The sequence below is a fragment of the Halichoerus grypus genome, chromosome 9 (assembly GCF_964656455.1).
Source record: "Halichoerus grypus chromosome 9, mHalGry1.hap1.1, whole genome shotgun sequence".
In the NCBI taxonomy this organism is placed as follows: domain Eukaryota; kingdom Metazoa; phylum Chordata; class Mammalia; order Carnivora; family Phocidae; genus Halichoerus; species Halichoerus grypus.
The window spans coordinates 95,003,108-95,016,965 of record NC_135720.1 but is presented as its reverse complement, the minus strand read 5'-3'; the positions used below and the strand labels follow the sequence as shown (position 1 = coordinate 95,016,965).

General features: G+C 37.1%; 1 protein-coding gene across 3 annotated transcripts in view; it reads left to right on the top strand.

Annotated features, from left to right (window-relative positions):
• Positions 1–11,872: 11,872 nt before the first annotated feature.
• HCRTR2 (hypocretin receptor 2) overlaps positions 11,873–13,858 on the top strand; it is a 108,650-nt gene continuing 106,664 nt past the window's right edge. The window contains exon 1 of one of the 3 annotated variants that reach the window (XM_078055219.1): positions 11,873–12,442. In XM_078055219.1, coding sequence (XP_077911345.1) covers positions 12,220–12,442 — 223 coding nt within the window. In that variant the 5' untranslated portion in view covers positions 11,873–12,219. The remainder of the gene's footprint in view (positions 12,443–13,858) is intronic. The other 2 variants (XM_078055220.1, XM_078055221.1) reach the window with 2 other exon arrangements.

Sequence of the window (13,858 nt, the reverse complement as noted above, 5' to 3'; positions counted from 1 at the left end):
TCATCCAGAGATGAGGATTCTAAAGCTTTAAATTGTCAAGTGACTTCCTCAGTTTCAAACAACTAGTAAATAGTAAAAATGAAGTCAAAGCCAGAATCTCTCTATGAGGCTGGTATTACTCTGATATCATAGCCAGACAAAAATATCACAAGAAAGTAATTACAGACCAACGTCTATTATCAATGTAGATGCAAAAATCCTCAAGAAAATGTTAGCAAACTGAATTCAGCAATTTATTAGGAGTATAATATACCATGGACAAGTGAGATTTATGCCGGGAACACAACACTGGTTAAACTTCATCAACCAGTGCAGTACACCATAGTAATAACATAAAGGAAAAACAAAACAAAACAAAAACACTATACAGGATCATATCAGTACATGTAGAAAAAGTTGACAAATCCAACACATTTTCATGATAAAAACAGCAATCTAGGAATAGAAGAGAACTTCCTCAATTTGACAAAGAACATCTTTGAAAACCCATATCTAACATCATACTTAATGGTCAAAAACTAAAAGCTTTCCCCCTACAGTCAGGAAAAAGACAAGGAGGTACACTCTCACTTATTCTATTCAACATTGTACAGGAAGTTCTAGCCAATTAGGCAAGGAAAAGAAAAGGCATCTAGATTTGAAAGGAAAAAGCAAAACTATCTTTGTCAGATGAAATGATCTTATATATAGAAAAATGCAAAGGTTCCACACATGCAAAACTACCAGAGTTAATAATGAGTTCTGCAAAGTTTTAGGATATAAGTCAATATGCAAAAATCAGTTGTATTTCTGTACACTAGTAATGAAATATCCAAAAATGTAATTAACAATTCCATTTATAATAACATCATAAAGAATAAAATGCTTAGGAATGAATTTAAACAAGTAATTGCAAGTTTTATAGACTGCAAATAAAATATTATTGAAAGTAACTAAGTCTAAATAAATTGAAAGACATTCCATGTTTATAGATTGGAAGACAATATTAAAATAGCAATACTCTTCAACTTGATCTACAAATTCAGTGCAGTCTCTATTAAATAAATTCCCAAACTGCCTTTTTTCTTTTCTTTTCTTTTCTTTTTGGAATGGGACAAGTTGATCCTAAAATTCACATGGAACTTCAAGAGATTCCAAGTAGCCAAAATAATCTTAAAAAAGGAGGACAGAATTTATGGACTTATCCTTCTCAATTTCAAAACATACATCAATGCTACAGTAATCAAAACACTGCTATACTGGTATAAGGATAGATATATAGATCAATGGCAGATAATTCAGAGTCCAAAAATGAACCCATTCATCTATGGCTAATTGATTTTCAATGGGGAAAAAAAGAGTTTTTTCAACAAATGGTGCTGGGACAACTGGATATCCACATAAAAACAAATGATTTTGGACCTCTTTCTCATGTGGCATATGAAAATTAATTCAAAATGGATCAAAGACCTAAATGTAAATGCTAAAACAATAAAAATCTTAAAAGGAAATATGGGTGTAAATCTTTGTGACCTTGGGTAGACAATGGCTCCTTAAATATAATACCAAAGCAAAAATAACAAAACATAAATAAATTGAACATTAAAATTAAAATCTTTTTTGCATCAAAGGACACTATTAAGTATAAAGAGTTGCAAATTGTGTCTGATAAAAGTCTAGTAACCAGAATATATTTTTAAAAATGCTTACAAGTCAACAAAAAAATAATAATAGGTAAACAACTTGAATAGCTATTTCTCTAAAGAAGATACACAGTGGCCAAGAAGAATGTGAAAGGATGTTCAGCATCATTAGTCATTAGGGGAATGGAAATTAAACCCACAGTGAGATACCACTGAATATCCATGAGGATACCTACAATAATAATAAAAAAAATAGAAATAACAAATATTGGTAAGAATGTGGAGAAGTTGGAAAACTTATACATTGCTAGTGGTAGTGTACAAGGGTATAGCCACTGTGGACAGTGGTTTGGCAATTCCTTAAAAAATAGAGTTACCAAATGAAATAGTAATTCTTCTCAGTATATAGTTAATAGAACTGAAGACATAATTTCACACCAAAACTCGTACACGGGTTTTTATAACAGCATTATTTATATCAGCCAAAAAGTGGAAACAATCCCAAAGTCCATCAACTTCCAAATGGATAAATAAAAGAGATATATACATACAATAGAATATTATTCAGCCATAAAAAAATACTGGTGTGTGCTATAACATGGAAAAACCTTGAAAATATTATACTAAATAAAAGAAGCCAGAAACAAAAGCCCACATATCCTATGATTCAATTTATAGGAACTTTCCAGAAGAATTAAACCCAGTTTCCAGCATATGGGAGGATAGATGAATGGGAAGATACGGGTTTTCTTTGGGGTGATGGAAACATTCTGGAATGATGATGGTTGCACCTTATAAGTATATTTAAAACCACTGATTTGTGTACTGTAAAATTATTAAAATGGTGACCTTTATGTTATGTGAATGTTATCTCTATTAGAAAATAAATAAACAATAACATCCAAAGGAAATTGTCACTCAATGCAAGTTTTCACAGTGGCACTGTGCCATTCAGTGCCTGCATTTTTATCTGAGTAAAAGCTTGAAGAGTTGCTTTTAACATTAGAATTCAATACATGAATATCTTTCACCATAATATAGAGTGCACAGCATGTATATTTGTTGAAATAGCATTTTCTACGATCTCATTCAGAGAATAAAAGCATAGAGAATACTTCCTAACTCATTTTATGAGGCCAGCATTACCCAAATTACAAAACCAGACAAAGACATTGCTAGAAAAGAAAATGACAGACTAATATTTCTCATGAACTTAGATGCAAAAATACTCAAAATATTTTAGCAAATTAAATCCAAAAAATATAAAAAAGAATTATATGCCACAAGTAAGTGGGATTTGTCCCAGGTATGCAAGGCTGGTTCAACATTCAAAATTCATTTAATGTAATCCATCACATCAACAGGTTAAAAAGAAATCATATGATCATATCAATAGATGCAGAAAAAGCATTTCATAAAATCCAACATCTGTTCATGATAAAAACTCAGTAAACCAGGAATACAGAGAAAATACTTCAACTTAAAGAATGTCTACCAAAAAATGTAACAGCTAACAGCATACTAATGGTAAGAAACTTGAAGCTTTTTCTCTACAATCGGGTACAAGGCAAGAATTTCCCCTCTCACCACTCCTTTTCAGCATTGCAATACAAGTCCTTGCTAATGTAATTAGACAAGACAAGGAAATAGAATGTATACAGTTTGGGAAGGAAGAAATAAAACTGTTATTGTTCACTCATGTTTGTAGATGAATTTATCTATGGAAAATGCAAAAATCAACAAAAACTCCTGGAATTGATAAGCAATTACAGCACAGCTGCAGTGTATGAGTTTAATATACAAAAGTAATTGTTTTCCTTTTCATGACAGCAATAAACAAAAGGAATTTGAAATTAAAAACATATTAACATTCACCTTAGTCCTCAAAAAATGAAATACTTAGGTATAAATATAAGTCTAACAAAATATATACAAGATTTATAGAAGAAAAACTACAAAACTCTGATAAATGGAATCAAAGAACTAAATAAATAGACATTCCATGTTCATGGATAGGAAAACCCAATATTGTCAAGATGTCAGTTCTGCCTGACTTGATCTATAGATTCACTGAAATTCCAATTAAAATCCTAGCAAATTATTTTATGGATATCAAAATATTGATTCTAAAGTTTATATGGAGAGGCATAAGGGGAAGTATAGCCAATACAATATTAAATAAAGAACAAAGTTGGAGGACTGACACTACCTGACTTCAAGAATTACTCTAAAGCTACAGTAATCAAGATTGTGGTATTATAGAAATAATAAACAGATAGAGACATGGAAAAAATAGAGAGACCAGAAACACCCTTGTAAATATAGTTAACTAATCTTTGACAAAGGAGCAAAAGTGAAACAAGGAGAGACAGTCTCTTCAACAAATGATGCTGGAACAACTGGACATTCACACAACAACAACAACAAAAATGTATCTAGACACAGGCCTTATACCCTTCACTAAAACTAACTCAGAAATCTGTCACAGACTTAAATATAAAATTTAGAACCATAAAACTTCTAGAAGATAACATAGCAGAAAACCTAGATGACCCTGGGCATGTCTATTTTTTAGATACAGTACCAAAGGCATGATCCATGAAAAATAATTGATAAACTGGATTTTGTTAAAATCAATTACTTCTACTCTGTGAAAGACAATATCCAAAGAATGAGAAGACAAGCCACAGATTGGGAAAAATATTCACAAAAGACCCATCTAATAAAGGACTGTTATCCAAAATATACAAAGAATTCCTAAAACTCATCAAGATGTAATAACATTGTATGATGACAGATGGTGACTACATTCATTGTAGTGAGCATTGATTAATGTATAGAATTGTCAAATTACTATGTTGTACACCTGAAACTAATATAACATTGTATGCCAACTATACTTCAATAATGCAGTTTTAAAAAATGAACACATAAACCTTGGGGCTGGGGGGTTTGCAGGAAAGAAAAACAAAACAAAACTCAGCAAAACAACATACAACCTGATTAAAAAATGGGCCAAACACATTAGCAGACACCACACCAAAGAAAATATACAGGTGGCAAAAAATCATACGAAAGGATGGTCCACGTCATATGTTAGTAGTGAAATGTATATTAAAATAATGAAATAACACTATATACCCATTAGAATAGCCAAATTCTAGAACACTGATAACACCTAATGCTGGTGAGGGTTTGGAACAGCAGGAACTCTCATTCTTGCTGGTGGGAATACAAAATGGTACAGCCACTCTGGAAGACAGTTTAGTGATTTCTTATAAAACTAAATGATAGTCCTATATGCTCCATCAATTTTGCTGCTTGGTTCTTACCCAAAGGAGTTGAAAACTCCTTTGTTCACAGAAGCATCTGCACACAAATGTTTGTAGCAACTTTATTCAAAATTGCCCAAACTTGAAAGCCAACCAAGATGTCCTTCAATAGGCAAATGCGTAAATAAACTGTGATATATTCAGACAATGGAATATTATTCAGTGCTAAAAGAAATAAGTTACCAAGGCATGAAAAGATATGGGAGAACCTTAAATGCATATCTCTAAATGGAAAAAGCTAATTTGAAAAGGCTACATAGTATATGATTCCAACTATATGAAACCACAAAACTATGAAGAAAGAGGAGCCCCTGGGTGGCTCAGTCGTTAAGCGTCTGCCTTCGGCTCGGGTCATGATCCCAGGGTCCTGAGATCAAGCCCCACGTTGGGCTCCCTGCTCAGCGGGAAGCCTGCTTCTCCCTCTCCCACTCCCCCTGCTTGTGTTCCTGCTTTCGCTATCTCTCTCTGTCAAATAAATAAAATCTTTAAAAAAAAAACTATGAAGAAAGAAATTATGAATTAAAGATCAGTGGTTTCCAGGAATTAGGGAAGGGGGGAGGATGAATAGGTAGAGCACAGAGGATTTTCAGGGTAGTAAAAATACTCTATATGATAGTATAATGATGGATACATGTCATTATACATTTGTCCGAACCCATAGAATTTAAGAGTGAACCCTAATGTAAACTATGGATTTTGAGTGATTATGATGTATCAATGTAGGTTTCTCAGTTGTAACTAATGTACCATTCTGGTGGGGGATGTTGATAATGGGACAGGATGTGCATGCGTGAGGACAGGCAATATATGGGAAAGTTCTGTACCTTCCTCTGAATTTTGCTTTGAAGCTAAAACTACCCTCAAAAAAATGAAGTCTTTAAAAATATATAATCAGATCGATTTTTGTGACATAGTAAAATGGATAATGTATTTTATATGGAAAATCAGGTCATGTACCTTAACGGTTACATGCCAAATCCTCTGCTTACCTAAGAGTAAATTTCCACTATCTCAGCCAAGTATTATTATTTTCCAGGCAGGGAAGCCCAGTCACATGAGCTCAAGAAAAGAATAATGTTCTTTTGGACAAGAAGATTAAGTTCTTCCTAAGCTAAAGATTTAGTAGTGATAGGCAACAATATACTTACGTATTCAGGAATTCCCATGGCTTCCCATAAACCAACGTGACATGTATAATTTTTCATAAAAATCGTTTTTTGTGAAGGAATCTCTTCCTCAATTCAGTTCAGTCCTGATCAAAAAGTAGTGATTAACCAGTAGCTACCTTCAAAGTGCTGTGCTAGGTTCTGGGTGCAAAACGATGAATTAGACAACATTTATGCCCTTACGTGTATAGTATGAACAAAAACATTTATACCTAAGAGCATGTAGAAGGATATTGATTTGCTTTGGGGAGACATCACCTTGAAGGGCATAACAATTTCCCCTCTTCAACATTACTTAAAATATAACCAGAAATTTAAAAATATATGAGATGTATATAATTTTATAAATATGGTCTTTAAGAATCAAAATTTTATAGTATTATTACTACCACTAAAGGAAACACCTCACCATACTGAAAAGTTTTTGGTTCTTTACTGTGGGAACAGAATAGAGTGATGGCAAAAAAATTACACATTTCTGGAATTGGATCATGACCACTTTGGTCAAGGACTCTGCCATTTTCTAGCTGTGTGACCTTGGGAAAGTTACTTAACTTCTCCATGTCTCAGTTTCTTCCTCTATAAAATTGGTGTGATAACTAATAAGACCTACCTCATAGAGTTGTGAAGATCAATTGAGTTAATACATGTAATATGCTTGGCACAGGGCTTAGCCCAAGTAAGCACTCATTGGAATGCTGACTGTTCTTGTTGTTTCACAAACGAGTTACTTGCTTCCATTCTGTTACCAATTGTCTCTCCCAGCCATCACACTGGAGGCTACCACTCCCCATTCTTCATTTCTGAGCTTAGATAACATCTCCTCCAATAGTCATCTTGGCCCCACTCTGACAGAGTTGATGTCTCTTCCTTCACTTTCAGATCTCTTTAGAGGTACACATAAGGGCATTTGTTTTACTGAATTAAATTACTTGCTTACTCCTCTATGCTTTTCATGAGAAAAACCGAATAAGAGCAGAACAGTGTTTGTGCTCGACATAGGATAGGAATAGAGCACGACTTCCATAGATTGTTGAATAAAAGAACCATGAAGGGAACATGTCAGATCTGATCATGCAGGATAGGAGGCAAGAAGGAATAGAGAGCACCTAGTCTGAAATAAGACACAAGTAAATAAGGGAGGGAGTAAAAGAAGGATGGGAAGAAAAAGAGACAGCAATGTTTTGTAGTAATTTGCAACATGTAATTTTGAATCTTAATGTCTCAGTTTTCTAGGGCATGAGGTTATTTCATTCTCAGTAACCCACTCAAGAGTTTCTCCTAAGAGGAACAAGTTATCAGAGGTCCCTTTCCCCCATATTTCCTGAAAAACCGATTGCTAGACCCTCCCATGAACCAGGGACTTTTCCAGAAAGATTTAGCAAGGCCATATTATAAGAAAATGTGGTCTTTGGAGCCTAAAGATGTCAGATAACTTCCTGCAAAACTAATACATTTATTTGGGATATAATATGCAAGCTCAGTACAGTCATTACAGAGAGTGCTCAGACTTGATTTCATTTTCTTTCCAACAGAAAAGAAGGAAGGAAACAACTTCTTTTCAAATACCTGAAAGTCAGCCGGGGGACACCTCTCTGTTTCTTTCTTCAATTTATTCTTCAAAATACACAGCAAAACAAAGAAATAAACTTCAAACATACTATTACCATGTAGTCAGCCTTCAAGAAAGTAAAACAAGATTGCTGTATTCTGGATGATATCTATTCAAACCATTATTATTATTTTTTTCTATAACACCCATCTCTTCTCAATCCTCAGAACCACTATCTCCCTTGTGACAGCAGGATCATTATACTACTCTTACCTAGTACCCTCTCTTCAGTCTTACCATTCTGGATTCCATTTTCCAGAGATGTTGAGAAAGCCTGACTTTGTTCGCTTCACCTTGCTTTTGTCTGTACGCTCCATGTTTTCTCCTGCTTCTAAGTCTTCATGAAATCCTGCCCTCCCTGACTGAACACTTCCCATCCCTAACCAGCTAGTAATCTCTTTCTCTTCAAGGAGTCAGCTCAAGAGTGACTTTCTCTGTGGGGGAGCCATCCATTTTGGTTTTCTCCAGGCTGAATTAGGTGTTCTTTCATGTTCTCATGACACTCTCTGCATCCTTCTACCCTAGAAACTCACAGAGTGGTTCTATAATCATAACACTTCTAATTCTCTGGTGCACTGTGAGATCATTGAGGCTAGACTATGTCTTATTGATCTTTATGCCTCCAGCTCTTAACTAAACTCCTGGGCACATAGGGAATACTAAGAAATATTTCATGAAATGGATTCATAAAGTTATTATAGGCTCCAAAAAGTATAGTCTGGCATTAGGAGTAAGAATATAAAATCTGGGACAGCCCATGTAATCTGAGATCTTTGAACAACCTAACTACAACCACTGAGAGGAAAAAAAAAAATCTGGTTTTGAGTTTTTTCTTTTTCTTTCTCATTTTTAATATATTCAGGTTAGTCGGAGAGCTGAAAGCGATAGAAAAAAGTATAAGATGGGTAGTTAAACAGAATTACTCAGACTATTGTGAGCTACATTTCTCTTTTTTTAAAATAATCACTTAGGGGAATTGATATGTAAAGCAAATAATATTCACACCATTAGATCACATAGTTTTAAATTATATTCAACAAATATTTTCAGATCCCTTCTATATACCAGACACTGTTCTAAAAATATCAATTCATTTAATTCTGATAACAATCTTAAGAGGTCATCACTAGACAAATTTGGAACTTTTTTTCATTGTCATGCGATATTAGGCTGACTCCTTTTCTGTACATCCAACAGAAAGATTTTGAATTGAAGAAAACCATACCTACAGAACTAAAAATTATTTTCAAATGCCCTAAAAGATCTCAAGAGATATAAAGAAGGATATCACATCAAAATGAGTACTGTAATATTTATCATCTCTAACATGTTTACAAAACATAAAATAATAATTTGAAGATTTGAGTGACTTTTTGTATGGCAATAGAGTACCATGTATTTAAAATAAAGTGCCTGACAAATTATGGACAGAAAGAAATGGAATACTTTTCAAGATCAATCCAGGCTTGTCGCAACATAAAGCAATATCAGAACAAAATCTTGAAACTATTCTCGTTTCTCCTTATTTATACTTTTAGTAAAGAGTGATGATTAATTGCAGGTAGAAGACTTAAAAAGAACAGACTGAAGTAGAAACAAGTTGAAGTGCCACACACAGAAAAACCCTAATGGCACTGAATATTTAGAAAACAGCATATGGGGTCCATATTTGTGGATTGTCAATGGCAAGAAATTTGAAGATGTTAATGAATATAGATTGCAACTAAAGTAGCCACAACCTTTCCCATTTTTAAAAGAATCGTACATGGAAGAGGAAAAAACAGACATTAATAAATCAGAGGGACACATTATACCACAGGATAAAGTTAGCAGATTTGTATCAGTGAACTTGAATGAAGCCACAGAAGGCCTGCTTGTCAAATTTACTGATGACAAGAGGTCTGGTGAAATGGCTAATGCTTTGGATAATAGCAGCAGCATTTAAGATCTGGTTAAACCCCAAATTAACAAAATTAAATTAATACATGCATACATCATGTGGGTATCCTACTTAGCTGTCACCTCTTCACACAGGCCTTTTTGACCATCTGTTTGTAACATGGCCTTTGGGATTCTCCACTCACCATCACTTCACCCTATTTTGTTTTCATCATAACATTTATCCCTTCCTATTATTTTCTTATGTATTCATTAGTTAATTTGTTCGCTTTCTAACTTCCCTAGAAAGTAAAGTTCATGAAAATGGTAACCTTGCTTAACTTATATCACTGAAAGTAGAATAGAAACACTAAGTAAATATTTGTCAAAGAAATCAAAGGCCTATTTATTTTCTTCTCTTAAAAAATGACTAATGCTTGGGGCACCTGGGTGGCTCAATTGGTTAGGCGTCTGCCTTTGGCTCAGGTCGTGATCTCAGGGTCCTGGGATGGAGCCCCTGCTCAGTGGGGAGCCTGCTTCTCCCTCACCCTCTCCCTCTGCCCCTCCCCCATTCATGCTCTCTTTCTTTCTTGCTCTCTCTGTCAAATAAATAAATAAAATCTTTAACAAAAATGACTAGTGCAGATGGGAAAACTATAACAATAGTATTTCTTGTGAAATATGACATCTGTAAAATAATAGAAACCCCAAGCTGGGATCAAAAGAACTGGATGGTCTTGCCACAGATTAGTCACTTGACCTTTGGTAAATCATTTAATTTCCCCAGAACAGTTTCCTCATCTGTAAAACAGGGCTAATCATGTCAACCCCTCAGCAGTTTTAAAACAATGTGTATAAAAAAATTTTCCAACTATAAAGTACAAAACAACTGTGAAGAATTATGCCTAGGGTAGGAGTTAGGGGGATTGACTTAACACTCAGTATCAACCAACAGTGTCTGTGACATTTGAAAAAAAGGAATTAGATACAGACATTGGTTGCATCTACATGATAATGTACATTTTGTACCAGCAAGATCCAAACCAAATTGCTGTATCTCCTCCTAGTTTCATATTATGCAAGACATTGAGAATTGTCTAAAGGAAGACCACATGAGTAGAGGTTTGGGGAAAGTGTCATTGAAAAACAATGGAATTAATTAGGGAAAAAGTAGAGGAAAGGGAAGGAGACTGTGATACTTATTTTAAATATATGAAGGGTTGTCATGTGGAAGATTTATTCCATGTAGCACCAAGAGGCAAACTAGGTATTGAGGGTAGAAGGCTAAGAAAATTATATGTTGGTTTAAGACCTTATTTTAATGTAAGGAACAGTTTCAGAGCAGCCCCATGGTGGTGGAAGTCGTAAGTTAAGGTGGTCCATCCAAACTAGGTGGGGAAACATCAGCAATGTTATTAGAGGGCTTCTAATATAAACCGAAGTTGAGACTAGGTGATGTTGGAGGCCCTTCCCATATCCAGAATTATAATCAAATGCAATATTCCTATCATGGATATTGAGAATTAAAGGATCCTGAACTCACACTGTGATGAATTCCAAAATATTCTTCTTAGAGACGAAATCAATTTCATTAGAGAGTGGCAGGTGACATCAGTCCTGAGTCAGTAAGAAGAAAGACCAGTGGGGTGTGGTATTCACCAGAGAGCACTTCTGCTTATACCACAACATCCTCCTAAGGATCTGTTTAACATGTGGATGTCTCCTTTGCTTGACAACATTAACTATTAGCACATTTATGACCCTTGTGTCCTTCAAGCTTTTGCTGCCGTGTTTCTTATGACACTTGGTTTTGCAAGTACAAATTCCAGCTAAATATATCCTTCAATTCAAAAATGGTCTCATTCCCCAGTTTGGAAAAGGGGGAGTGGAGGCGACATCTTCAAGATTCAGCAAGTGCTAAGTTGGCAAAGCCAAACAAATGTGAAAAGGTTTGTCTGAAATGACTTTTGCATAGTCCTGCTTGAGGAACACAGTGGCTCCTCTTCGTTACTTAAACGTTGACATTAAAAAGACAAATACATCAACAAATCCTGTATTAACCATGGGTGAACATGCTTGTCATGTCCATAGCATACACATGTCTGTGTATGGGTTATGGAAATTGCACGTGAGAAATGGAGGAGAAAAGTAGAAAAGCGGGAGATTTAACCCACGGAGAAATAGGTTAAAATAATTTTTATGACTCCCCCACCCCTTCCCACCCTCCTTCAGCTTCAGCTCTCCCTCAGCGCGGGCGGAGGCTGTGAGCTGCGGACTCAGTGCTGGAATGAGGAGTAATTGAGCCCGAGCCGAGCCCGAGGTAGCTTTCTCCCCCCCGGTGTCATTGCTGCAGCCTCCAGTGCCAGGTCCCTAGCTCCTCAGCCGCCTCTCTTCACGGTGCAAAATCGTCTGCAAAGACAGCGAAGCCGCCGCAGAAGTTGCCCTGCACAAGACTCCGGAGGCATTGGCTCAGTAACTTTTCACGTCATTTTCTGCTCTGGAGCCCCTTCTCGCGTCTCCGCGCAGCCTTTCGCACCGCAAATCACAGTGCTCATGGGGCAGGCGAAGAGCGGCTTACGGCACTGAGCGGAACCGGACTCGAGCCCGTGATGTCCGGTACCAAATTGGAGGACTCCCCCCCTTGTCGCAACTGGTCATCTGCTTCGGAGCTGAATGAAACTCAAGAGCCCTTTTTAAACCCCACCGACTATGACGACGAGGAATTCCTGCGGTACCTGTGGAGGGAATACCTACACCCGAAAGAATATGAGTGGGTCCTGATCGCTGGGTACATCATCGTGTTCGTGGTGGCTCTTATTGGGAATGTCCTGGGTGAGTCTGGTCCCGGGCAGCCCTCCAGAGGGCTGTCACGTCCCCTCCGCCCCGGGCTGCAAAGGCTCTGAAGACCCCTCCCTCCCCCTGGGATGCAAACAAAGAGGTCGCTGCTCTCGGGGTGGGGTTTTCTGTTAAAAAAAAAAAAAAAAAAAAAAAAAAAAGTTTTCTGATTTTCGGAACCAGGACCGAGCCCTGGAATGGTAATTCCTTTTTCTGCAGGGAGAAGCGGGGAAGCGCGTTTCTTTTGCGATCACCACGGTTACAGGCGGCGAGAGGGAGGCAACGAACGACAGGGTCTCCAGGTGGATTTTGTTGAGTGTGGGGAAATTGGTCATCCTTTTTTTGTAATGTAGCCAGGGATTTCGGGGGCTTTCTGGAGAGCGAGAGCTGGGAGACGACAAAGCTGTGCTCCTAAGGAGCAAGCTCTCTGTGGCCATTGAAGTCACAAAGGATTTGTGAGGTAGGTAGAGTGCCCTTTGGCGAGGAGGTTAGGCTCTGTCTAGAGGTGGTAATGAAACGGCAGGGAGTGGAGACAGGCGAAGCACGGAGGTGCACTCACGCACTGAAGCTGAATTAAACAGGAACCATGCCAGGAGCCAGCAAGAGGGAGGGGCACCTGAGAAAAGTACCAAAGAGATCTCAATCATTCATCCGCCTATCCATTCATTCATTCATCCACTCAACCAATATTTTTTTTCCAGAGCATGCTTGTTGCCAGGCTTGAGGAAATTTTGTAATAGATTTTTTTTTTTCGCCCAAAGACAAGACCAAGCTAAACGCTAGGCTCCCTATTTGTCCCTGAGTTTGTATGCAAAGGTAGATTTCCCCGTCCGTTTCCCAGCTCGGCACAATTTCTGAGTGTTGGGGGGGGGGTGCAGTGCGGTATGGGGCCGTGGTGATGGAGTTTATTAGGGCAGCTGGGGAATCCACTTAATCCACTGGGGAATCCACTTAAAGAAAAGGAGCTCTGGAAGGGAGGGACGACTTAACATGAATTGTGAATGGAAGGAGCGTGTACCTTGATGAATGGAGAGTGGGAGGCGTTTCAAATGCAGAGGGCAGTGTGGAGGCAATCTCTGTTGAAAATGACAGGAGGAGATGGGGGAGGCTAGGAGAAGATGCTCTTGATTTTCAGTTACAAAAAGGGAAGATGGGTGAGGTGAGATAGGCTGAGTGGCTTTGAAGTCCAAAGCAAAGAATTTATAGCTGCAATGGAGGATGATAAGGAACTTATCAGCACTAATCTGATTTTTACCTTCTCTCCCCAAGTATGTCAGTCTGGGTAGGAAGCATTCAAAGTAGTCTGTCACCAATTCAGCAGGCAGAGTAGTTGGTAGTATGTGACTGAGAAGCATTCTGGAGAGAGTTGGTAGAATATCATTTTTTTAAAGAGAGATACAAATCCTCTGAAAA